Source organism: Poecilia latipinna, unplaced genomic scaffold, assembly GCF_001443285.1.
Source record: "Poecilia latipinna isolate Pla-1442-1.1 unplaced genomic scaffold, P_latipinna-1.0 Scaffold321, whole genome shotgun sequence".
In the NCBI taxonomy this organism is placed as follows: Eukaryota; Metazoa; Chordata; class Actinopteri; order Cyprinodontiformes; family Poeciliidae; genus Poecilia; species Poecilia latipinna.
In genome coordinates this window covers 319,635-344,969 of record NW_015112937.1, presented here as the reverse complement: position 1 = coordinate 344,969, position 25,335 = coordinate 319,635, and the positions used below count along the sequence as shown (strand labels likewise).

At 39.3% G+C, this 25,335-nt stretch overlaps 2 protein-coding genes across 6 annotated transcripts in view; one reads left to right on the top strand and one right to left on the bottom strand.

The window, feature by feature from the left end:
- Positions 1-7,023, top strand: part of fhip1aa (FHF complex subunit HOOK interacting protein 1Aa) — a 33,105-nt gene extending 26,082 nt beyond the window's left edge. For all 5 annotated transcript variants that reach the window (XM_015035036.1, XM_015035034.1, XM_015035033.1 and 2 more), the window contains 4 exons: positions 2,515-3,471; positions 4,242-4,420; positions 5,058-5,178; positions 6,313-7,023. In XM_015035036.1, coding sequence (XP_014890522.1) covers positions 2,515-3,471; positions 4,242-4,420; positions 5,058-5,178; positions 6,313-6,509 — 1,454 coding nt within the window. In that variant the 3' untranslated portion in view covers positions 6,510-7,023. The remainder of the gene's footprint in view (positions 1-2,514; positions 3,472-4,241; positions 4,421-5,057; positions 5,179-6,312) is intronic.
- A 3,954-nt stretch (positions 7,024-10,977) lies between these two features.
- Positions 10,978-25,317, bottom strand: gatb (glutamyl-tRNA(Gln) amidotransferase, subunit B). The gene is made up of 13 exons (XM_015035031.1): positions 25,095-25,317; positions 23,888-24,041; positions 23,680-23,793; positions 19,259-19,457; positions 18,446-18,568; positions 18,238-18,351; positions 16,628-16,712; positions 16,095-16,139; positions 14,572-14,764; positions 14,356-14,489; positions 12,374-12,452; positions 12,132-12,266; positions 10,978-11,280 (listed from the first exon to the last, which is right to left on the bottom strand). The coding sequence occupies exons 1-13, from the start codon at positions 25,232-25,234 to the stop codon at positions 11,155-11,157; spliced, it is 1,641 nt and encodes a 546-aa protein (XP_014890517.1). The 5' UTR covers positions 25,235-25,317; the 3' UTR covers positions 10,978-11,154.
- Between the last annotated feature and the right edge of the window lie 18 nt (positions 25,318-25,335).

Below are 25,335 nucleotides of genomic sequence, written 5' to 3'. Positions count from 1 at the left end.
ATATTCACATTAAAAAAGTAAAAAAATTAAATATTTAATGTTAAATATTTTAACAGTGTTGTGTAAAAATTAGGGCTGTAGGATAATATCGATATCGCGATATATATCGATATTTTCTTTCCTAGAAAAAAATCAATATTCATCCGCAAGTATCATAACATCCAACTGTCACCTGTCTCACTCACTGCTGCTTCGCCAGGAGAGTGATTAGGTCATCAGGCTTAGAGCGATTCCTTCAGATGTTAAGTGTCAGGGTTAAAAGGTATCAAACTATTCAGAGCAGGTGCTTGGTGCACTTTATTTACTTTACAAATGCATGTAAACTACAGTTTGTATTGATTCAATTAAAAGAAACATGTTTTCTCACCACTTCTTTGATTCTTTTTGTCCAGCTGTCGACTTTAAGTCTGTGTCCATGTCCAACCAGAGCCAGGTTGGTGTTTTAATCAGTTTTCAGTTAAATTAATTCAATCCAACTCTATAACAGTCACAAAATATCACCAAAATCACTCTGTCCCTCTAAAATCTTTCAGAAAATCGTAAAAGTGTATTGAATCATATCGTCTGATGAATATCGCAATATGTATCGTATCGTGGACAGAATATCGTGTATCGTATCGTAAGATTACTGTATCACTACAGCCCTACTAAGGAGTGTATGGAAGTTAGACATGATACGCTGTTGAAACTAGATATTTAAATGACATGAAAAGACACAAAACCCTCCCTTTCTCCATGTCTGAGACTAAAACTCTTCCAGGTTTTGATCAGTTATATTTACTTGTTTATGCCACCAGTGGTTGTTTCCATCCTAAAAACAATGGGCAAAAACCACCAACCAAAAAAAATGGAGGACAATGCTTTCCTTTTTATAAAAGTGCGAACATGGAAGATCCTCTTTATGTTTCTGATCTACAGTGTTCTTTTAAAAAAATGTTTCCAGAAACACAACAGATGACTTTGTTTTATTAGATATTGTTCAGTTTATTCCTAGGCAGGTGAAAAAGTAAAAATAAATAAATAAATAAAAATTTTCTCTGTACCTGATTATATTTTAGTAAATTATTTTCTGAGGTAAAAACTAGAAGTGGACCTGCCCAGCTGGAACTCACTGTAAAGACAAAATGTCCTCTAATCCTGCATAAGCTTCTTGGTGGGTTTATTTCCACTCGCCTGAGGAGCCATTGTGCTTTCCTCCAGCATAAACCTCCTTATGAAGTCAAAATGAACGAAAGCTTTTCAGACACATTTTAAAGCCTCTAAATCTGCCATATTTGTGTCAGGAATGTTGCAGTAATGCAGCTGTGATGTTAAATGTTGTAGAAATGAGCTGCAGAGAGGCCAGGAACATAAAAATGAGATATAAGTGATCATAGAGAAAAGTGTGTCAGGTGTTGATCTGCATGTAGCTGCAGTGTGGAACAGGGAGGATGATGATGGTGTGTATTACCAGACACTGAGACCTCCTGCTGCTCCGCTCTGTTACATCACTTTACCTCCTGCTGTTGATGTCAAACTCATTATTTCTGCTCTGCAGCAGTTCCAATAGACAGAGTGGTGGACAAACTACTCAGTACTAGAGTAAAAGTATTAACACTCATGATCAAATCTATCTCAAATAGTAAAAGTTCAGTAGATTTACTCTAAACTTGACTAATGTTAAAGTATTGAAGTACTTACTTTTGAAAATACTAAAGTATTCAAAAATACAAATGATATTTTCTAATATCAGTACTTGCTGATGTTATCTGATGATTTATTAACATGTAGACAAACTGTCTATACCACCTATTTTTAATAATATTAATAATAATAATAATAATATAATTATTTATTTATTATTATTATTATTATTATTATTATTAACAATATTATTATATAATATTATTATAATATTTATAATATTAATAATAATAACACCAACAACAACATAATAATAATAATAATAATAATAATAATAATAATGTTATTATTATTATTTTATTATTGTTTAAAACAGTAACATTGGTAACTGTTAAATTGTCCCAGAAGTTACTAGGATAAACCATAATGATGTTGTTTTGAGGCCATTTTCAAGTAATGTAAAGGTAATAACCTAATAATGCAAGAACACATTCTGAAGGATCAATAAACTCTCAATTCTATTGAACATTAAACACTGGAAGTGGAAGACATTTTAAATGTGCAAGATAAATAAAAAAACAACAGAAATAACAAATAAAATGAATTATGAATCTCTATATACAAAATTATTCTTCAAAGAAAAAGGCCAAAGCACCTGAAGACTTTTGTCATCCAGTTTTTCATAAAAGAGCAAAAACAACAATAAATTATGCAAATGGAAATTATTGATCTGGTTGTAATTTATCATGCGATGAATTGATTTATTGCAACAGGGCTCCATAGGGTTGCTGCTTTCTTCAGTTTGTGTATTTTATTTTGTGTCTGTCTCCATCAATTAAGGCTAATAAATGAGATGGATAAACATGGCCGCCTGTTCTCTGTCACCATCAGACCAGCAGGGCAGCTGCTCAGACGAGGATGACGGCTCTGGGAACCGCTGCACCATCGGCTCAGAGATCTACCTGGACGTCAGCTACCTGCACTACCTCTACGATGCCCGCCTCAGCATCAGCGGCTGCATCCGGGCCTGTCGGGTGTGGTCGGCGCCGTACGACGGCGAGAACCCGCCTCCGGAGCGGTACCAGGCGGGCGTCCTGGAGGAGCCGGCACCAGATGGCCGGCAGGCTCAGAGGAGAGTCCTGCCCCCACCGGCGCCACCGCCGCTGCTGCCGCCGCCGCCTCGCCCCCAACCCATGAAAGAGCTGGCCTCCTTCGCCCAGCTGGAGCTGGAGTGGGACGACAGCTTTGACGCGTGTCCAGTACAGGAAGCTGAGGCCTCGGTGGACCCCAAGCCTTCCTCTGAGCCGCTCCCCAAGCACATCCAGGAGATGAGGCGGTCGGCCATCATGCTGGTGAAAGGATCATACTCCGAGGAGAGCGACTTCCAGGACGACGTCATGGTGTACGACCTGGTCGCTAAAAAAGACGTCTCAGAGACGGAGCGGGCACCACAGGTGGACGAGGCCCCTCCAGCCTCACCGAAGAACGGGCTCAGTAGAACCCTGACAGCCGATAACGCAAAGAACAGCTTAAAAGCCAAGGTCAAAGGTCAGACTGACTGCAACGGGAACCTGCAGAAGGCGACTAACACCAGTGAGGATCTTCTAGCTCAGTATGAGGAGCTGATTCGCTCTCTGGTCAGCGAGGCAGGTGGGAAACCGGCAAGGGCTGATGGAGAGGTGAGGAAGACTGCAGCAACAGAGGAGGAGGAGGAGGAAGAGGAAGAAATAGACTTCACTTCCTTTGCAGCTGAGACTCCAGAGTCAGAGAAGCCACAGTCTCCGGTTGGGGCCATCCAGAGGTTCAGGAGTGGAAGCTCCAGAGGAAACTATGCTTTACCTTTCACAGGTCAGTTCAAAAACACAACTAAAACATGGAAACAATCAGAAGCTGCCTTTTCAAACATTTCACTATTTTCTTTAAAAAACACAGTTTAGCAATTGGTGTGTTTTTGTACTTTTTCATTTTTTCTAATTTTATTGAACGTTATAAATTGCAAATAAAATGACAATAATACAATAAATGTCTGGGTAGAAGTACAAACATATTAAAATTTCACTGCTTCTCCAGCAACATCACAATTATGACTTCTTCCTATTTATAAGTAATGTATCAGTATACCTTCAGAACCTTTATTATGAATGTGAATGACGTGTTCACAATATTCTGATAGGTATTAATATTATTTAATAGTAGCCCTAATAATTTATATTATAAAGTCTTTCTTCCTTTGAAAACAACTTTTGAATATTTTCTGTTAAATAAAGCACACAATTAAAATCACAAATAAATAAGTTTGTTCACTAAACATGCAGCACCGTCATTATCCTATTACTTCCTGTTGCCTTCTGCTATGTGAATTGCACCACAGACAACATCTAGTTGTGTATCATGTAACAAATGATGACAAAAAATGTGGTTCCATTATTTTGTGAAATAAAATAATGGAACCAAAAAAAACATCCTTGTGCAAAAACTTGTTATTGAAGAACAAGAATTTTATTTATTTATTTTATTTTATTTTTTTCAAAATTGGAGCGTTCCATTGAGCAAATGTATTTTCAAACTGTCAAATTGAACCGTGGTCGATGTAAAAGCAGCTAATGCTCCTCCTGCAGGTCCCTTCATCAGCGTCCTGCTGTCCCGCCTGGAGAACATGCTGTCCAACAGCCTTCATGTCAACCTGCTGCTGACGGGGATCCTGGCCCAGCTGGCTGCTTACCCCCAGCCGCTGCTCCGCTCCTTCCTGCTCAACACCAACCTGGTGTTCCAGCCCACCGTCCGCTCGCTCTACCAGGCAATACACACACACACACACACACACATACAAAAAGCTTATTTCACTTACAGCTAGTACTTTCCGTTAATATTAAGGAATTGTTGACTTAAAGCTATGAAAGCATATTAGGGCCATTGTACATACATAAAAAAGGACAAAATTTCCTCCAAACATTTCAGAATATTTCAAGTAAATTTTGGTTCTGCAAAAGTCAAAGATTTTCAAGATATAATACGAAAACATTTTAGATTAATCTCAGAGAAATTTTCTAGAAAAAAACTGGGAATTTCCAGAGTTTTTTTGACCCTAACATGCCATTGTGTAATGGAGCTTGTTTTAACTTAATATTTCCTTTATATTGACGCAAAAGTACAAAGGTGAAATTATCTGCCAGTAGAAGTAGTACTTTTATTATCAATATTACAAGCTTATTTCACTTACAGCTAGTACTTTTCGTTAATATTAAGGAATTATTGAATGATCAACTTTAAACAAGCTGCTTTATTTTGCTGAAAAGTTGCTTGAATGTTAGTTTTGTCTTATTTCAAGTTTACTAAGATATTTGCACTAGAAACCAGACCAACTAGAAGGTTTTGTGTTTTTACCTTTAGATCATGTGGAAATGAAGATTCTGAGTAAAATGATTTTTCCTCAGGTGTTGGCTATTGTGAAGAGCCAGATAGAAGAGCTGGCCGCCTGCAGGAAGGATTTCTCAGAGCTGATCACTGTGGCCCAGCACTGGCTGCTGGCCAGGGAGGCCTCCTTCATCACCACAGGTGAACACACACCTCAGCTTGGACTGACTTCTGCCTCAAAAACTCAGTCTTCTAGTCCAGCTCATTTTTTATATACATTTTTCACTATCAAAACAGCAGAAATATGAGTAATAAATTGTAACAAGAAGTGCAGTTGAAGTATTATTTCAGTTCTCTAAGACAGAATGAATGAGGCAGGTTTTAAGATGGCCAGTGTGGCTCTCCACCCAGGGTGCCCTTGTGATGGGGACCACATTGCATAAACACAAGAATCTAGAGCAAAAAAGTAATTTTGCTCTAGATTCTTGTGCAAATATCTTAGTACACCAGAAATAAGACAATACTAACTTACAAGTAACTTTACAGTAATATATATATATAAGCTCATTTTAAATCAATAATTCCTTAATTTTGATGACAAAGAACTAGTTCTACCAGTGAAATAATTCTAAATTATAAATGAAAAAATCTGCCAATAGATTAAATTTGTTTTTATCCATTTTAAGGAATTATTGACTAAATAAGCTGCTATTTCTTGCTGAAATGTTACTTGCACATTAGTTTTTTCTTTTTTCAAGCACACCAAGATATGTGCACCAGAAAAATAGGTCAGAAATACTTGATAATATTTCATGTTTTTACAGTGCACAGCTACAGCCTGTCCATGTTCACGCATTCAGTTCCTTCTAAAGTCACTCATGTCCATCACTGATCATGACTTAATGCAGCTAACAGTTGCAAACCAGACAGAAAAGATTCCAATAACAGAAACATGAATAGTTGTGGTGATATAAAAACGCTGTGCCACAGCAGCAGCAGTAAGAAGTGATGCCTCATTTACAGGTCTGAACAGATCAGATGGTTATTTTCTTCAGGTCGTGTTTCTGCAGGTTTCTCCTCCTCCTCCTCCAGGCCTCGTCTTTCTGAGCTCCAGTCCGGCATTTGAACTGGATCTTCTGTAGCTTCACAGCTGAAAACACTCTGAGAAATATCAGCAGGGTGTTTGTAGAAAGATGAGCAATGGAATAAGTGCATATCTTATTCTGTTTACTTGGAGCTGTCTGATTTTAGGATTTTTGAATCATTTAAAAATGGAGAAATCGCCTCATTTTCTCTCCGTTGAAACATTCACCTGTTTGTTTTGGGTCCTCGCAGATAAAACCAGCAGCAGCAGGTCCAGCCAGTACGAAGGAGGAAAGATCCTGAGGAACTCCCCGCCTCCCAAACCCAAAGCCATCTCTCTGGATCAGACAGAGGTCTTCGCTACGGTCCTCTTCTCTGAGTTCCTCAAAGAACTGGCAGCCATCGCTCAGGAGCACTCCATCCTGTCCCACGTTCCCATAGAGGAGTAGGGAGCCACGTCAGTGCCTTTTCAGGTGCTGTTTAATTAATCAAAGGGTTTTCCCCCTTTTTTTTATAGAAAGATTTTGAAGATATTTATTTTTTCAAACGAATCAACTTTGATTGACTTCCATCCTCCTGCCTCTGAGAAGCATGTAGACAAACTGCAGCTCCTCCCACCAAAGACTTTTATATTTTTCCAAACGTTTTCTGAACCGTCTGAATGTTTCCTGCAACCAGCCCCAGCAGCGACACGCTGCTCTCTGTGATTTTGTTTCTGTCTCACAAGTTCCCTTTAAGCGTCAGGATGCACTGCAAAAACACAAAATCTCACCACGTAATTTTGAATTTCTAGTACAAATATCTTAGCGCACCTGACGTAAGACAAAACTAATTTACAAGTAACTTTTTCAGCAAGAAACTGGAGCTTGATTGAATCAGTACTTCCTTTATATTTATGTTTTAAAAAGTACTGGTTCCACTGGCAGATTATTTCACTTATGGCAACACGTTTCTCATGTTATAAATGAAATAATTTCCAAATTGAACTAGCACTTTTTCATTAATATTAAGAAATTATTGACGAAAAATAACCCCATTTTGCTGAAAAGTTACTTGTAAGTTTGGTTCAAATGTAATAACATATTTACACTAAAAATGAGACCAAAAATACTTGGTAATATTTTGTGTTTTTGCAGGTTAATATTCAACGTCGACTCATTATTTTGCTTTTTGTAGATAATGAGACCTTTTAAGAAACTCTTCCAGCTACAGCTGTTACAAGTTGAGTCCTAATTGCTACAGATTTCACAAAGTGCATTAGCAGTCTTCAGGTTCAGATGTTTCGGTGCTAAATCACAGCGGCGCCTCAGGCACCTTTTTCCATTTCTGACCCGCTGTCGGCTCTGCACATTATCCATCGTTCCCTACATGATTACTGGCACCTCTTGTAAAAAAGATATATATCTAAAAAAATCTTGAAATAAATGCATCTGTGATTGCAGCAGCAGAATCGAATAGTAAAACTAAAAAGTTCCAACCTCTACTTTAAATATATTTATTTAGGAAGGATATATTTTTTCAAGATGGGTTGTACTTAACAAAATCCCCAACAGTTACTGTAAAATATGCGTAGCTAAACATTTCATATACATTCATAGATTTATCTGTTGAGTTCATTAGGTTGTGTGGATATTTATTATTAGTCTTGTTTGACGTCTTTATCTCTTGTCTGCCTGGTGTAAAACGTGACCCACACTGCAAAAACATAAAATCTTGCCAAGTATTTTGGTCTAATTTCTTGTGCAAATATTGTAGTACATTTGAAATATGACAAAACTAACTTGCAAGTCAATTTTTAGCAAGAAATATGAGCTTGTTTTACATCAATAAGTCCTACATATTAATGGGAAAAAAGCTGATTATTTCTCCTATAACATAGGGAAACTAATAATGTATCATTATTACAGAATTTCTAATTCTTATGAATTTTGCTTAGAAGTTAGTTTTGTCTTATTTCAAGTTTGCTAAAATATTTAACTAGACCAAAAATACTTGCTGAGTTTTATTTTTATTTTTTGCAGTGCAGAGATCCATTTTGCTCAGCCTCTATTCACAACATGAAAAACAATAAAACATACCAGTCTTTGTCCATACTTAGCTGACCAAGTGGTCAAATTATTTCACTTATGGGAAAAATGTCTTGTTATAGGTGAAATTATCTGGCAATTCTTAACTTTAGACAATCTCCTAAATGTTGCTGAACAGTTCCATGTAAGCTAGTTTTGTCTTATTTGAAGTGCACTAAAATAGTTGTTCTAGAAAGTAGACTAAAATTATTTGGTACGATTTTGTTTTTGTAGTGTAAGCACTCAACATGGGAGAATCTTCCTCTGTGCAGACAGAGCGTTTGCATACTGTGGCCTGGATTAATCACTGTACATGTTGTATCAGTCCCAGCAGATCCCATTACAGATATGTTACAGTATCAGACCCGTAGTAAGTATGCTGGAACTTTAGACCTGCTTATTTTCATACAGCATAGCAACACAAGGCAGATGTGCAATAATGTGGAACTGATGGAGGGATCTTCGGTCACCACGACTCCTCGACGTTTAATCATCATCATCATTTATTTAAGACTTCTGCGCTCTTTCAGCTTTACAAGGGGTGCCAAAAGACGCCATCTTTATCTCTATATGTGTGCAGAAGAGCAGAGCCAGGTTCACCACTGCTGTATGTAACGTGCCTTTCACCTTTAGCTGTTTTATGATGTAAAAATTATAAGGAAAATGTTCTGAGAAAAAAAAAAACCTATGCAAATGAAATGTATTGGGAATATTAGTTGCTAGATCACTGTGATTACGGGTAGGGGTATTTAAAATATTCGTTGAGTGTTTTTCTTTTTCGTCACTTTCTCTCTCTTGCTTGTGAAAAAACGTTTTAAAGCTGATAAAAGTATAAAATCACTTTATGGAGGGTTGACGCTCATATCTGTCCAGTGTAATCTTATGGCACAATAATGATAATCTGGAAAATGAAATAAAAGTCTTTTATAGACCTTGCCTGTTGGTAATTTTATTTATGTAGCACATTTTCAGCCACAATGCAGTTCAAAGTGCTCTACGTGAATTAGAAAGAAATACAAATAAAACAACAAAGACAAAAGGGTAAAAGTATAAAACTACATATTGGTTCCCCATGTTTAATAAGAATAAGAATAAACAGTCCATATAAACTAGTAGAGGTTTATCTTGATTCTTGTTCTGATCAAATTAGGTGTTGGTTCTCCATGTTTGATTCTATTAGTAAGTATAAAACTAAATCTTGGTTCTAGTTCTGTGTTGAGTTCTAGATTCGTACAATATAGACCTAAATGTTGTCTGTTTGATTCTTGTGGGTTGTTGAATAGACAGTACTTTCCAAGTTTGTTCTATATTTTCTAACAGGAGTTTCTCTACAAAGTCATGTGAAGAAAGTTGTAAAGATATACGACCACAACCTGCTAGTGACGCTGCTGATGAAGACGGAAGCCTGCTGTGGAAACATGGCGTCTTCAGATTAGAAATAGTTTTGAATAACAAAATGAATCTGAAGATCAGACCGTATACAGACACAGCAAACTTCATCAGAACAAAGTTCCAAAGATGTCTTGGTAAAATATCAGTCCTTTGTTTTTAACTCCCCCGCAGTCGTAAGAGACGGGGCTCATTGGACAGACCCACAGCTTTTTGGTCTGTCAGGGTCACAAGCGTTTTTTGCAAGAATGCCTTTTACTTTCTCTTTTCTTTTTCTTCATTTTTTTGTGGTTTTGTGAACTGACAGACTGACTGGACACCCCATGGCTTCCCTGCTGTCCGACTCCTGAGCTTTGTGCTAAGACCGCCGCAGGGTTTTAAGATAAATATTGTTGATATTTTTCTATTTTTTTCTAGATTTTAGTCTTTTAATAGTTACACCCAGAGATCCTGAACTGCTCCAAAAAGCTTGAAAAGCTAATTGATAATTTGGGGGAAACATTGGTTAGGGAAGAACCCTATGGAGGAGTTTCATATTATGACTTGTGAAGGTTAAATTATTCAAACCTTATCAATATATCATGTGATTAGCTTCATTCTTGGTCTTAATTTCAAGTGTGTTTTAGATGGTATATAAAACTATCTGGTTAACATTTTTTATTGCAGATTTTGCATTTGAGTGTATCATGTTCTGAATAAATTAATACCTTTAGGGTTGAAAACATTTGTAATTTCACGACTTCAGTACATATTTTAAACATATATGTAATTTTAAAACCAAGGAGGTTTTAAAATGAAGAAAGAAAATTGAAAGCCAGATGATCATAGTAAACATGTAATGTAACTTGCTGCTGTAGTTTTGGTGGACGTCTAAGATCCAGGAACCATTTCTGTCAGATTATTCATTTCAAAGACTGAAGATGACAGAATTTGTTTTTGGACATTATTGTACAACCTGGCAAAGGCAACTGAATAACATCCTGATTCGCACTGCTGGATGTATATTAAAATTTGCTTTATGAACTGAAAGCATTTACCGGTGACAGAAGAGCATCAACAGAAAAAGTGGTCGAGGGGGGAAATACTTTTCACAGTGCTGTTTTGATATCTGCAGCACCTTTTATTTCTCTGCTCTTCTCTCAGAAGCAGCCGACAGACTCCAGCTGCCCTCAGCAGCTGATGGACTCAGTTTACATTAAATATAAATCAACCAGAGGAACCACAGAGCTTCATGTCAGAGAAAATGAATACTTAACAAGATTTCTGCAAGTGTTTGACAAATCATGACATGCTTGAACCACAGGAGGGCGCTCTGTGCTCAGGCTGCTGCAGCATGGGGTGAACCGTCTTCTTCTTCAGCCTCGGTAAACTAGAAGTTGAGATAGAAGGTTCTGATCCAACTGAACTCTGTGAGAACAAAAACTAGTTTCTACTTAAATCAAAAACACCACAGATAGAAATGTAACATATAAAAACATTATTGGTTTATTAACATTCACATCCTGTTTATAAATACAATTCTGTTATTGTACTATGAAGCTTTAGCATTTTATCCTGCAGGAAATGAGTTGTATTGTTTAACTGCAAGTTGAATTCAGAGCGTCTGATTGGCTCAGAGTCAGTGACGAAGACGATGATGTCATGAAGTCTTCTCTTGGAGGATTTTCCTGACCAGAACCGGGTCGGCTCTGCCTTTGGTCTCTTTCTGAACCAGACCCATCAGCTTATTCAGAACTTTCTGGTTTCCGCTCCTGACGGCTCGAACCTGCGAACACAACAGCGACCTCTGATGTCACACGACTCAGCAACTTATGAGAGCAACGAAACAATCAAACAGTTCACTCAGTCAAAAAGTCAACCTTCAGTTTTGTGTAGAAACTTTTCACAGAGACAGAGAGCAGGCTGACACTGTATTAGCACCTGTTGTCAGACAGGCAGCAACTCAAAGCACTTAAAGAAGGTAAACAACTCCCTGGAATTTTAAAGGGGCAGTATTATGTGTTTTCCAACCACATAGAATCATTTTATAGCACAATGAAGCAACTATGTTACCTTCAGTTGTTTGATTAAATACTGTGTCTATCTCAAACATGTCTTAAAATAAAATAGAATTGGTAATTTAGTGCCTTGAAATTGGGCCTCTGTCTCTTTAAGAAACTCTTGCTCTTTCTGAAACTCCGCCTTCAGGAAGTCATCACAACATGGCTCCTCTATTAACCCTTCAGCAACATTTTTACCAGCGTTGCACTGAGAAGTAGCTCCTATAATGAGCTCAGCAGATGTTTGCTAATTGCTGCTGGCTAGTCTGAAGGAGCTGAGTGGAAGAGCCTTCCCACTGCTTACATCCCCCAGAACGCTTTACAGTTCTGGATTGGACTTCAGTGAAAATATTAAATTATCAAACATATTATCAACAGATATTGATTACTTGTCCAATATCAGTGATATATCTGATTGGTTTATTGTCCAGCTCTACTGGACAAACTGAGTTCTGAGTTTCCCACTGAAAGCCAGAGAAGCATCAAAATGAACGTTAAAAACATACTGGAAATAAAATCCTCATATCTACTGACTCTATATGATATGAGAGATTCAGAGATGCGAGCGCACGCTGACCTCATCTGGATGTGATTCTACGACCTTCTGGCAGATTCGGTGAAGATCGGCATCGTCGCTAACGAGTCCCAAGTCCCGCTCCTGGATGATCTGCGGAGCTGCCTTGCCTGGCGACCTCCACATCTCCTGGAACACCTGGAGAGGAAAGGGAGCAGCAGGGGGTGCCGGCAGGTAAGAAGGAAAACACACACAGGAAGAAGAACGCAGGAGGCGGGAGGGATGGGGGGGTGCAGCACACTGACCTGCTTGGCAGCAGAGGAGGAGATGTGTCCTGCTTCCTGCAGCTCCAGCAGCTCAGCCAGGGCAGCAGGAGGGACTGGGCTGGAAGCAACAGAGAGTCTGAGTTAATTACATTGGAATAAACGGATGAGGATTCATGACAGAAATAGATAGAGATAGCAAAAGAGAGAGAAAGACAGAGACAGTGGTCGCTGAACTGAATGGAGAAGAAAAAGGTGATGAAGGTCTGGGATTTTCCTGATCAGTCCGCTCTGACTTACATCTATTTTTATTTTAATTTTTACCTTTATTAAGTTAATAAAGAGTGTTGGATTACAAGCTATTATCCCAGCAAAAATGGACAGAGATCACTGGACTTCAACTATTAATTGTTAAATCTAGAAGAGAGACTCAAAAAAAGCCCATTTGCTGAAAGAACAAAGCTTTGACAGCAGAAATGAAACCAAAACTGTTAAAAAAAAATAAACATTTTGCATTTAAGACATAAAAAAGTTAACTGTAAATCCACCCAACCCAGAACTCCAGTAGTGGCAGGTTTAGCTTCAAATTCTGTAAATAAACCTTTTATTAATCATTTTTTTCATCCAAAGAAACAATCACCGCATCAGTCCTTCTCTCTATTAATGCTGCAGGTTTCTATGTTTCTTAAATGTTGATGTTAGAAGGATTTATTAGCTGGTTTCATTTCAAACAGCCAGTGGCATCAAAAGCTGACTGTGATTTTGGAAGCGTAATTATAAAAGTCTGAAACCATGGCAACCATTTTCCACCAAAACCAACCAGAAAGGCTTTTAATTTGAAGCTTAGATGCAACACGGGTAGAATCAGACCATTCCAGCCAGGAACTCGTCCTCAGGAAGAAGCTTTTCTCCCTGTCAGACAGTCACGGTGACTTCCTCAGAGCCAGACAAATAATTAGAAAACACAAAATGATCCCATTTATTCCCCCGAGAAAGTCATTTGGCTCTGCTCTGGGATTTATCTGCCTCCTTCACTTTCAATCATGGTATTTTGAGAAGCGAAAAGGCCTGAAATGAAGTGTTTTTATCAGCTGCGGGGAAGAAGTGGAGCATCGTGAAAGAACCGCTCACAGCAGCTGGACCCAGATCTCTGACAGAACTGCAGGCGATGCACCAATCCACTTTCTTCACTGCCGATACCGATATCTGAGGTTTAGTATCAGCCAATATTGATCCGATACAGAAAAACAGAGCTAAGTTGACTAAAAAAGTTTCTTATTTTTCTAAACACAGAGATAAATGTACTGAATTACTAATTTATTTGCTAAATCTGCACCAGTACAGAACAGTTAAATACACCAATAGCTTCACCATCTTGGTCAAACACGTAAAAACAACTTTCACTTATTCAGTCAGTACAATGCTAGTGGCTTGCAAAAGTATTCATACCCCTTTGTGGAACCACAGCGGTTCCACAAAGGACTCTTAAATAAATAACACATAACACGAGGGGACCCTTTATATCCAAAATTAGTCCTGCATCGTTGATGTGACATTTGTCCTGGCATTGTTCTTCCTGTGCTCTCAAATAATGACTTTACAGTCTGAATTCATTCCTTGGTAGATGGGGTTCAGATTGGCACCATTTCCTTTTTGGCCGCCACCAGCAGAATTTTAAACAACAGTCATTTTTAAATGCAGCATTTTCCAAAGGACCAAGATGTAAAACCGGCAGGTCTCAGGTATTGTGTAGCCCAACACTGTTACAGAATTGTGTATAATTTTCATTCTGCTTCACAACTACATACCACTTTGTGTTGCTCTTTCACATTAAATTCCAATTAAATATATTTTTGTTTATGTGTGTAATGTGACAAAATATAGAAAAGTTCATGGGGTATGAATACTTCTGCGAGCCATTTTATGTTTTTCTTTTTCTTATTGATGTCATCTTGCTTTATTTGATTGAACTGTACACGACGTTAGTGAACAGCTGTTTTTATGTGTTCTGGTGATAAACTGACCTGTGGCTCACGCTCAGGTCCTGCTGCTTCAGGAGCCCCAGCAGCTCATTGGTCACCCAGCCAATCACCTTCCTGGGATCCCTGCTGGTCCCCTTCATCACCGCCTCAAAGTACTCCATCAAGCCATCCTCATTCTGCACAGCAGCACCACATTCATCACTGAGCAGGAGCGTTGCCATTCAGTGGCAGAGTGACAGACTGCCGGTGTGAACTCACCACCAAAGTGAAGCTGTGCTCTGGCAGCAGGCCGTACGTCTGCACCAGCCTGTCTCTCCTGACGCTGGGCAGCTCGGGAAGCCCCGCCCTCAGGGTGCACAGCAGCACCACCTGCCCCGCCTCCACGCCCGCAGGCAGCGACGCCTCATCCTCAAACACCTGCAGTGGAGGCAGGTTGGGCTCCGGCATGAACCTGCAGGAGGTGGAGGGGGAAGGTCTCTCAGGGTTAGAGGGAAGGTGGACGACTTCTGACTGCTTCTTTTATGACAGTAAAATGAATTCTGATTCTGACTTCTGCTGCGATACAAACTGGGTTGTTGTCATTTCACCTGACCAGCCTCACAGCTGTTACACTGCAAAAACACAAAATCTTACCAAGTGTTTTTGCTCTAGTTTTTAGTAAATATCTCAGTGCGCTTAAAATAAGACAAAACTGCTCTGGGGTTTATCTGCCTCCTTGTAATGTACAAGTAACTTTTCAGCAAAAAATAGGAGATAGTTTTAAGTTAATAATTCCTTAATGGGGCAGAATTATGTATTTTCCAGACACATAGTATAATTTTGTAGCACAATTAAGTCACTATGTTAACTTCAGTTGTTATAAAAATGCTCTCTATATTGTGGAGAATTATCCTTCTCCATGCTAAGTTCTTGATGTATGAGGTGGCGTTCCCTAGGGTGTCATATGCTGTAATCTTAACTTTGATGGTGTTTCCTTTAGCTGTAGCTTTGCAACTAGCTAAAAGAAATAGAAGAAAAACTGAGAATTATTTATTCTCAATGATATCAAAATACAACTTAAAAGACATGTTACTTCCCAATTTAATGCCTTGAAAATATGTTTCTGTCTCTAAAATCTCCTGCTCTTTCTGAAACTCCCCCTTCAGGAAGTCGTCACAAAATGGCTCCTCTATTAACCCTTTAACAACGTTTTGCCAGCGTTTCACTGAGAAGCAGCTCCTATAATGAGCTCAGTAGACTCCAGGTCCACCAAGTGTTTGCTAATTGTGTCTGGCTAGTCTGAAGGAGCTCAATGGTGGTTTCACAGGGGAGGGCTGCTCTGAGTGGTGGAAGCTTAGAAGCTTGGAAATGAAATGGCAGGTCAGAGGAGGAGCTTCGCCTTCAAAGGCGGGGCTAGGTCCACCCAGGCGTTTTGTCCAACTGAATGGTTGCCATGGAGATAAAAGAATTTTCCAAACATGCAGAAATGAATTAAAGCAACACTCCAGGTATGTTTTTGTTGAGGGAGTAATATGATAAACATGATGTAAAGCACAAAAATGTCAATGTTGCATAATACTGCCCCTATAGGAAATTACTGACCTAAAACCAGCTGAAAAGTTATTTGTAAGTTAGTTTTGTCTTATTTCAAGTGTACTAAGATATTTGTATTAGAAACTAGACCAAAACTCCTGGTGAGATTTTGTGTTTTTGCAGTGTGATGATGAATCCATGTTACTGCTGCTGCAGCTCTGCCTCCAGGTGGAGAGAATCTGTTTCAGAAACAACAAATCCAACCTGACCTGTAATCCTGAAGACCTTCTTTGTCCCGCATAGCAACAGTTTCCCTGAAGGGACAAAGACAAACGGGGACGAAATCAGCACTCTAGGAAATATTTAATAAAAACATTTTTAGAGTGAGATTTTCACTCACAGTTTAAACATTTTTCTAAACAAAAGAAAATGCTTGCTACAAAACAAAGTGTTTCTTTTCAATAGTAAAATTTTATTTTAATTTCAAAAGGGGACACAAACTGTGAAGTGTACCCCTCCGCTTCGCCGAGTAACCTCGGACATGCAAGGGCTTCTGGGAAGCCACCAGAGCCCCAGAAGAAGAGCGAGGGCTCAGCTGTGAGGCAGCAGGCTCATTCTGGGAGCGGCGCATAGCTCCCAGATAACGCGGGCCGACAGCGCCGTCCAAATGGCTCTATTCATCATCATTACCATCATGGCTCTTCCCGAGCCGAGCCCAGGCCTAATGAACCCGGCAGCCATCTCGGTCGCTAGGCGCTGCTGCTGACGGCTGAATGCTGGCGCCGCTTCTTCATCCACTTACCCTGACTTGGAGTCGTACGCCCGGGTCTCGTTTAGCACCGCCCCTCCTCTCTGCACTACCTCCGTCTGTCTCTGGATCTCGAAGTCTGGACAGAACAACGAGTCGTCAAACACCTGTTGCCGCGCCCCGGCGGCCCTGACTTCTGTCACGAGAAACGGTTCAGCTACCAATGAATCAACCGACACGCAGGAAACTTGCTTCAGCAGCTGAACTTTTCCAGCTGCTTTTGGTTTTGTCAGCTGGAAGCGGAACTCAAACTATGATGGTTATTTCAGCGAGCAGCTGGGAAAAAGTCAGATGGTCTCACACTAACTGGATATGAACGTAAGGCAGTCTCACTGACAACGTCAACTCTCCATGATGCCCAAAGATTTGATCAGAAAAACATTCTCATTACTGCAAGAACCAAAAAGAATTTATTTTCTGAAAAATGAGCAGAACATTTCTCCATGGAAAACAAGAAAAGACAAATTTGTGTATGAAAATTACTTGTAGCTAATCTGTTAGCTGTTTTACGGGAGGGACAGTTAGAACTCAATAATTTCTATTTGCATGATTTATCGTTTTTGTCTTTTTTTCCTCTTTCATTCCAAAAACTGGATGACAAAAGTCTTCAGTTTGGTGCTTTGGTCTCAACTGGCCTTTGTTTTCGAAGAACTATTTTGTTTTCAGAGACTTCATAATTCATTTTATTTGTTATGTTGTTTTATTTATGTGAGGTATTTAAAATGTCTTCCAGTTCCAGTGTTAAACGTTCATTAAATTAAAGTTTATTGATCTTTGATTAACATTATATTATTTGAAAATATTATCGTTTATTGCAATAACTTCTAGGACAAGTGTTTCCATGTCAGGCCTAGAAACAGTCATATGAAAACGAGTGAAAACAAGCCGGCTGTTAAATATTTCATATATTAATGACATATTTTAGCTGTAGTGACTGAGATTCCTGCTAAACTTTCCATAAATATTTCATATATTAATGACATATTTTAGCTGTAGTGACTGAGATTCCTGCTAAACTTTCCATAAATCTTGCATAAAAAACAAAGAACATGCTTGTATTGTATACGCTAAAGATTTTTGTTTTTAAACAAGAACACTTTTTGTAATTGGTGAAATGAAGGAACTTTGCTTTTCTTTATGTCAGTTTTATCTAAAAAAAAAAACCAAACAAACATGTTTTTTATTCATATTTGTTAAAACTATCACTATGTTATGACAGCATGCTATGAGACAGATAATCTGTAAAACATCGATCTCCTCCACCTTCTACCTGAGCTACTACTACTGTCTGAAGACATGCACCACTCCTGACCAAAATCAACCAATCAGAGCCAGGAGGAGGAGCTTAGGGCTGTCAGCCAACCGTGTGTACTCACTGCTAAATGTGCCAATGGCAGCAAATCAATTTACCATTTATCTGCTATCATCTGCGGCAATGCTAACTAGCCTTAACTTTTACAATAGACTGTGCTGATGGGGAGAAGCTGCATTGTAGCAGAGAGCAAGGGATTGGGGCCTGAGCAGCGTGTACACAGACTTGATTGACAGCGCTAAGACCCTCCTAGCTCTGACAGTTCAACTCCCAGCTCCTCCTCTGTCCTCACCTATAGCTCTGGCCAGGTATCTAAGGCTGTTGATGTTCTTCACCTCCGTCCTGGTGCCCAGCGGCTCGCCTGGCCGGTGCACCGATACGTTGGCGTCAACCCTCAGCTGGCCCTCTGCGCAGACAGCAGAGAAGCACGGCAACATGGTTACGGCGGTGATTAAAATGCAAGCAGTGGAGGGGAGACAACAGAGTCAGCGGTTCCAAACCTGACATGTTGCCCTGACAGGTACCCAGCGCCTGCAGGATGAGCTGCAGCTCTCTGACAGCTGCAGCGGCCTCTTCTCCACAACTCATGTCGGGCTCCATCACCAGCTCCATCAGACCGACACCTGAGGCAGGAGCAGACAGCTGGGTTTCACATCCACCAGGTATCGACCTCTGACAGAGCACACTGAGAAACTCTATATGGATTTATAATATAGAGACGTAAATAATTAATCAAAATACAATTAATTGTCCATTAATGGTTCATTAGGTTAAAATGAGTTGCAAAAGATTAACTAACAACGTCCGCTTTGGCCTTCTGTTAGTGTTGTAGTTTGGCCGCCACCCAGCAGAGGGCGCCACTGGTCACCCTTAAGCAGCAGAAACTAAGATGGCGGCGCTGCCCCAGAGCAAAGAGAAACGGTCCAAACAGAGTCCGTTGTGGGATGTAAAATGTAATTTATGCGGTTCTGTTTTGAAATATAAACACACGACAAGCTCGTTGAGTTTCACCCTAAGCTAAAGGTTGATTTTGAGGTTCTGTCGTGAGTTAAAGCACTTCCTGGAGCCAAGTTTTAACATTCCTTCTAGGGCAACCACAGACGACTTCTGTATGAACATTTCTGTTCATAAGGGATTAAATGTTTCACATATCTCATTCTTTTCAGCTTTCGCTTTTCTATTTAGCAACCTAAGTGGTTACGATTTTGCTATAATTTGTAAATATGTCTAAATTTATTAGATTACACAAACAGACATAACTTTGTGTAATTAAACTTATGTTTAGATTCTAGGGGGCGCTGTGGCGCTCCAACCTGCTCTGTTGAGGTCGATGAGCGTCTGACTGTTGACGTCATCGTGCAGGCTCTTGCCGCTGTCTTGTTCCAGCTGAATCTGTTTGATGTACACATTCTTCCTCATCACCTGGTTCCTCTTCCTCCCTCCCAGGAAGCTGTAGGTTAACACTCCGTCCACCGCTACCGGGCGGCGCTGCTGTGTGATCTGGTACCCAGCCTGGAGGAGAAAAGCCGCCTTAAGTCCTGGCGCTGGGTGACATCACAGAGATGCGAAACATTTCTACGCAAGTCTGAGCCACAGTTTCTCTATTTGTGTGAACTTTGACTGAGCCATCGTGCTTTCCTGTCCCAGCCTCACACTGCTTTTCTCACAGGTTTGCCTTGTCTTTAGATCCCTGAACAAGGTTTTTACCAACTCTGCACTGAGAAGTAGCTCGACGAATGAGCTCAGCAGATGCACAGTTCCACCAGGTGTTTGCTAATTGATGTTGGCTAGTCTGAAGGAGTTGAGTGGGGTTTGTGAGGTGGAACCTTTGAACTGCTTGGAAACTGCAGCTCAAAGGAGTAGCTGTGTCTCAAAGGCCATGCTAGGTTCACCCAGGCGTTTTGCACAACTGAATGGTTGCCATGGTGATTGAAGGGTTTATCAAAAATCCATGAAAGAATCAAAGCAACACTTCAGGTATGTTTTTGATGAGAGAATAAAAGCTGATTTAAAATAATACTGCCCTTCATATTTTAGGTGTTCCTCTGTTCCTGTGGGCCTAAGAATTAATTTACCATGTTTCTATGGGAACTGCATCACAAGAACTAAACATTAATCACACTTATGCTAAAGACAGAGAAGGTGGGAGAGAAGATAGAAGGCAGGTTGTTAGTCAGCAGCTTCTTGATTGATGCCATCAATCACTCCCTCTTCCTGAAACAGCTGAGCACAGCAGCCGTCCTCCACTTCCTGTAGGCTCTGATCAGAAGCTACATGAAGCAGTCCCTGCTCTGACACCTGCATTTACCATGCTGGTCTCTGTTGATTTAACCATCCCCAACGGTTACCATGGTAAACTGTGTAGGTGGAGCATGTCCGATTCCATATTAATATCTGTATTGGTTCCAATACTGAACAAAAAATCTATATTGGGTATCGGTGATAATCTGCCCATCCATAAGGGGCTGATCTATTCAGTCTAATTCTAGGTTTTATGTTTTTTTTATTTTACATTTATTTTGCAGTTTATGTTTTAGATATTTGATCAAGATAGTTGTTTTTGTCAGATTTCAGTTTCTTTATTATATATTTTTCATTGAATGTTCTAAACCTAATTACACTGACTGAACAAATCAATGTTGTTTTTACATGTTGTTCAAGCTTGTGAAGTTATTGGTGTGAGCTGTACTTGTGCAGTTACCAAATAAATGTGTAACTCAGTAAATGTATGTATGTGTTTAAAAAAATGAACATTTTAAGTCAATTCAGCGCTGTTTTCTTTATCGGATCAAGTCAGCCGATTATAAACCTCTGATATCGGTATTGGAAGTAAAAAAAGTTGATTGGTGCAATTAATGAAAATGCTGTGTTTTCCTGCAGAACCAATCAGCTGCTCTTCAAACCATTTCCTGCTGGTGACATCATATTAAGATATCCTGGATCTGCTCAGATCGCCACCTTGGCCTTAACGACCATTACATGGTCACAAACACTCCACTTCTGTGCTTATTCCGCCCTCTGCAGCCATACTGGGAATCTCATCGGTGGCCTCCAGACACGGTGGTTCAGTTGCACACTTTATATCTGAGGGGAACTTGAATCATTTAGATTTTAGAAGACGTGTGTGGTCAATAAATGAAAGCCGCAGCTCGCCTGGCCTCTCCGTTCAGATAGTCCCATTATGAGCAGCTGGGGCATTTTACACAAATACAATCATTACATTTTTGTGGATCTTATCAATAATGAACAATGCAGAGTGAAAGATGTCATCTTTCCACCGAGGGCCCTTTCTCCTTCAGTGCTGCAGCCTTCAACCTGGGCACTGCAGGAGGACACAGAATGTCTCATCAGCTGCATCGTTATAAGGGGGAGTATTGTGTGTCCTCCAGGCTTTTAGTGGCATTTTAATAGCACTATCAAGTAACCATGTTACCTTGAGTTTTCATAAAAATGCTTTGTTTACAAAATTTTAACTCATAATTTAACACCGTGCAATTAGACCTCTGCCTCTTTAATACACAACATGGCTCCCCTACTAACCCTTCACCAATGTTTTTACCAGCGTAAAAACGTTGGTGACGCAACGTGTTTGCTAATTGCTGCTGGCTAGTCTGAAGGAGCTGAGTAGGTGGGATCATAGAGGAGGGTGGCTCTTTTTTCTTCTAATTGTTTTGTTGAGTTCCGAAACATTGTGAGATTTGTGAGGCCACGTGGTTTAATTTCGGAATTACTATTCAACTATACAGAACTCAGTTTAACGTTTTCCTTGTATATTTTTGAATTTCAGACATTGAAAAACACAATGCAAAGATAATAAGTCACAAACAAAATGATAAAAAAAGAATAAATAAATAAATACAGAAGATTTCAAATTGTTGTTTCATGTTTTTTAGTTAAATTTCTTCTTTGTCTTATTAAAACATATTGAAATATGAACAGTCAAAATACAATAAGTTGCAGCTAATTTTGATATGATGGTTTTCTCACCATTACACTCCTCCTCCAGACAGTCTTATTAAAATAGCAGGAGACATCTTTGATTAACCATCGTCCTCATTATTATGTTTGCCCTGAGCCGTCCATAATCCTTTTTAGGAGGCTTGGACAGACTTTGCCGATTTAAAATTCTAAACTCTTTAGCACCTCCTTTCTTAGAATTTCTATAAATTTGAGGAAAGGTCTCTGTGGGGGCAACCGTGACATTTAATCTTTTCCTTAAAATGTCACACATAATGCCAGGAAAATTAGCCCCAGGCCCAGAAAGGTTGGGAAAGATCACTGTGCAAGCGGCTCGCTTCGGAAAGAAAATATGAGGACCACCAGCAGAACGGTGAGGTTTCTTACCAGAGAGCCCCAATTATTCATGTTACCATTAAATAGCTGATTCTAGACTCCACAAACAATTATAAGGAAACAGATTTTCAGAATCTATTTATCAATCAATTTCACATGAGAGATTGGTTGTATTCAGGGGGAAAAAAAGTACTAGTTCGAAGTGAAATAATGGGAAAAATATCTCGACAGATTATTTTGCTCAAAACTAGTAATTTTCCATCAGTATAAAAGAATAAATGAATTAAGATAAGCTCCCATTTCTTTCTGAAGAGTTACTGGGAAATTTGTTTTGTCTTATGTCATGGTACTAAAATATTTGCACTAGAAATAGATAAAAATACTTGGCAACATTTGATGTTTTTGTGGTTAGGACATTACCTTTTCTTTTTTATAGGATTTATGGAGATTATTTTTTTTTCAGTTTTAATCACTTACTTTAATTACGATAAATTATTTTCTTGCAATGTTTAAAATAGTACAAAATCTCCATATTTTCAAATATGTAATAAAAACTCAAAGGTTCTCAGGGTGTCATTTTTTCACTCTACACAGGCAACTACAGAGGACTAAAGTAAACAAACTGCTAATTAAAAAGGGTTCATGTTTGAAACTTAAGGTTAATTTTCTTTCATTTAAAGGTGATCAACTGTGTTCTCTTGAACAGGGATTGGTCCATGTGCGATACGAAACATGTTTATTGCATTTTTTGCACAAAATGATTCTTAGAGACTTTAGTCTGCTCAGTTCTGCCTATTTTGAGCTGTTTTAGGGCCTCTGTCACTGTAAATTCAAATAAGCTCCTGTTGGCCACACCCCTTAACTCGACGTTCACACTCGCACATGACAATGGCTGTATAAACAGATGCACAATTGTATAACCGTACATCTTTGATAAGCAGAAGTAGAGCCTCCTACACAATCAGAAAGAGGTTTCTGGAAGGCAAATTAACAACAAAACATTTGTCTTTTCCAGCAGCCATTGTATAGTGCATAAAACCAGCAGAGCAAAGGAGCTGGAGCTCTGTTGGGTTGCTAGGTAACGGGGCTTGGCTTGGCTGGGGTTGCTCGGTAACAGTGCATTACCTGTCTCATGTAACTTTTCAGGTGGTCTTTAAAATGGCTCATTTTCCAGACACCAAAAAAATGTTTTTATTGCTAACAAATGGCTGGGTATTTTTTTTAAGTGCTTGGGTTGTGTTTAGGAGCAGTTGAGACTCAAATGGAAGTACAAAAACATGCAAAATGTGAATTTTGCATAATAGGTCTCCTTTAACAGTCGAAGCCAATATGTATTCATGCAAACAAATCCAGATAAATGATGACTTTCTGCCTCCTGTGGTAACACCTTTCTACCTACGAATCATAAATATGTTGCAGAACATGGCGAACACACACTCACAGGAAGGTCGGCATAAAAGTAGTGTTTCCTGTCAAAGACTGACTTCTTGTTTATGGTGCAGTTGAGAGCCAGTCCTGTCATCACTGCTGCTTCAACGCATCGCTTGTTGAGGACCTGTGAACACATGGCAACATTAACACTCTCCTAGAACAAGCAGAAGAATTATGAACAAGTTAAGTTCAATATGAATATGCTAAATATGACTCACAGGAAGAGTTCCGGGCAAAGACGCATCAAAGAACGAAACCAAGGAGTTTGGAGGAGCTAAAAACTGAACCGACGAGCCAGAGAACAGTTTGGTGTTTGAGCTAATCTGCGCGTGGATTTCCAAACCGACCACTCCAACCAGCTGCTGCAGAGCGCTGAGGTACCAAACACACACAAGAGAGAAGTGGATGACAGAGATGTCTGGGGCAGAAGGAAAATAGTGAACATTACAACGTTTCTTCATGACTTCTCCTGTCCATAATCTCCTGCCGTTTGTTTTTCAAAGAGCTGCTTGATCTGCAATAAATGTTAGTTATTTATTTAAACAGGCTCTCCATGTATGAGATACATTTGCTGACACTAGTTGTGTGAAGCAGCATAAAGCCTTTAAAGGCTTTATGAGGCTACAAGGCTATTTTAATACCAAAACATCAGGCATTTTCAAGACAACTTCTTCAGATGGAAATGTTTTTCTTCTAGCAGTTCAATAGGCTAATCGTTATCTGCAGATTGCTTGCCATGAAATAAACCTGTCGCAATAAGCAATTAGTCAGTTAATCAATTTCATACTTTTTAAAGGAATTTTTGTTTATAGAGACTAAATAATACATTTTATAGATGGGTCCGGTTTTGTATGGTTTTTAATTTCCTTTTTACTTATGGTTTTTGGTTGATGTATTTTTTTATGTTTTGTTCTTTACAAAATAAAAGTTTATTAGTCTTTGAGGAAGCAAACTTGTACCATTATGTCATTACCATGTTAGATGAGAATGGTCTATTTAAGTTTATCGCAAAACTTTCTGAGGCAATTTATTATCCAGCAAAATTGGTTATCATGACAGATCTACTATGAACCCAATGTGGCAGGTCTTTTTTTTTTTTTTTTTTTTTGCACAAGTATTTTGTATTACAGCATGCTCCATGTACCAGAGTTCTTCCAAAGTTGTTTGAGATGGTAAAGGTTCAGTCAGGAGAATTTCTAAATGTTAGCTTGACTGTGAAAATGTTATTTTACTTCAACATACACCTAAGTACATCCAGTTTCACTATTGCTTACCGCAGATAATACATTGGCTGTTCATATATACCCCGCTGAACCCCGGAAAACGTGAACGTTTAAATGGTTTGTATTTTTGTTTCATTACATTGCATCTCTCACAGTCACCATAACATCGAGACAGTATAGTTTAGTAGAGAAAATAGTTCACCTTTTCTCCAGCGGCTGACTGCTGCATTGAAACTTAGATGTGCTGATCCATCTGATAAACAAACAGGAAGATTTTTGATAATAAGGTATTAATTTGATGTTATGAAGCAGCTCCCTGGCTGCTGTACAGGAGGCGGCCATGATGGCCCAGTCGCTCTGATGTTCATGGGAGTTGTAGTACTTTAAAAGTGACCTTCAACGTTAAACAGAGCGATGCTGGTGCTTAATACTACAAGCCCCAG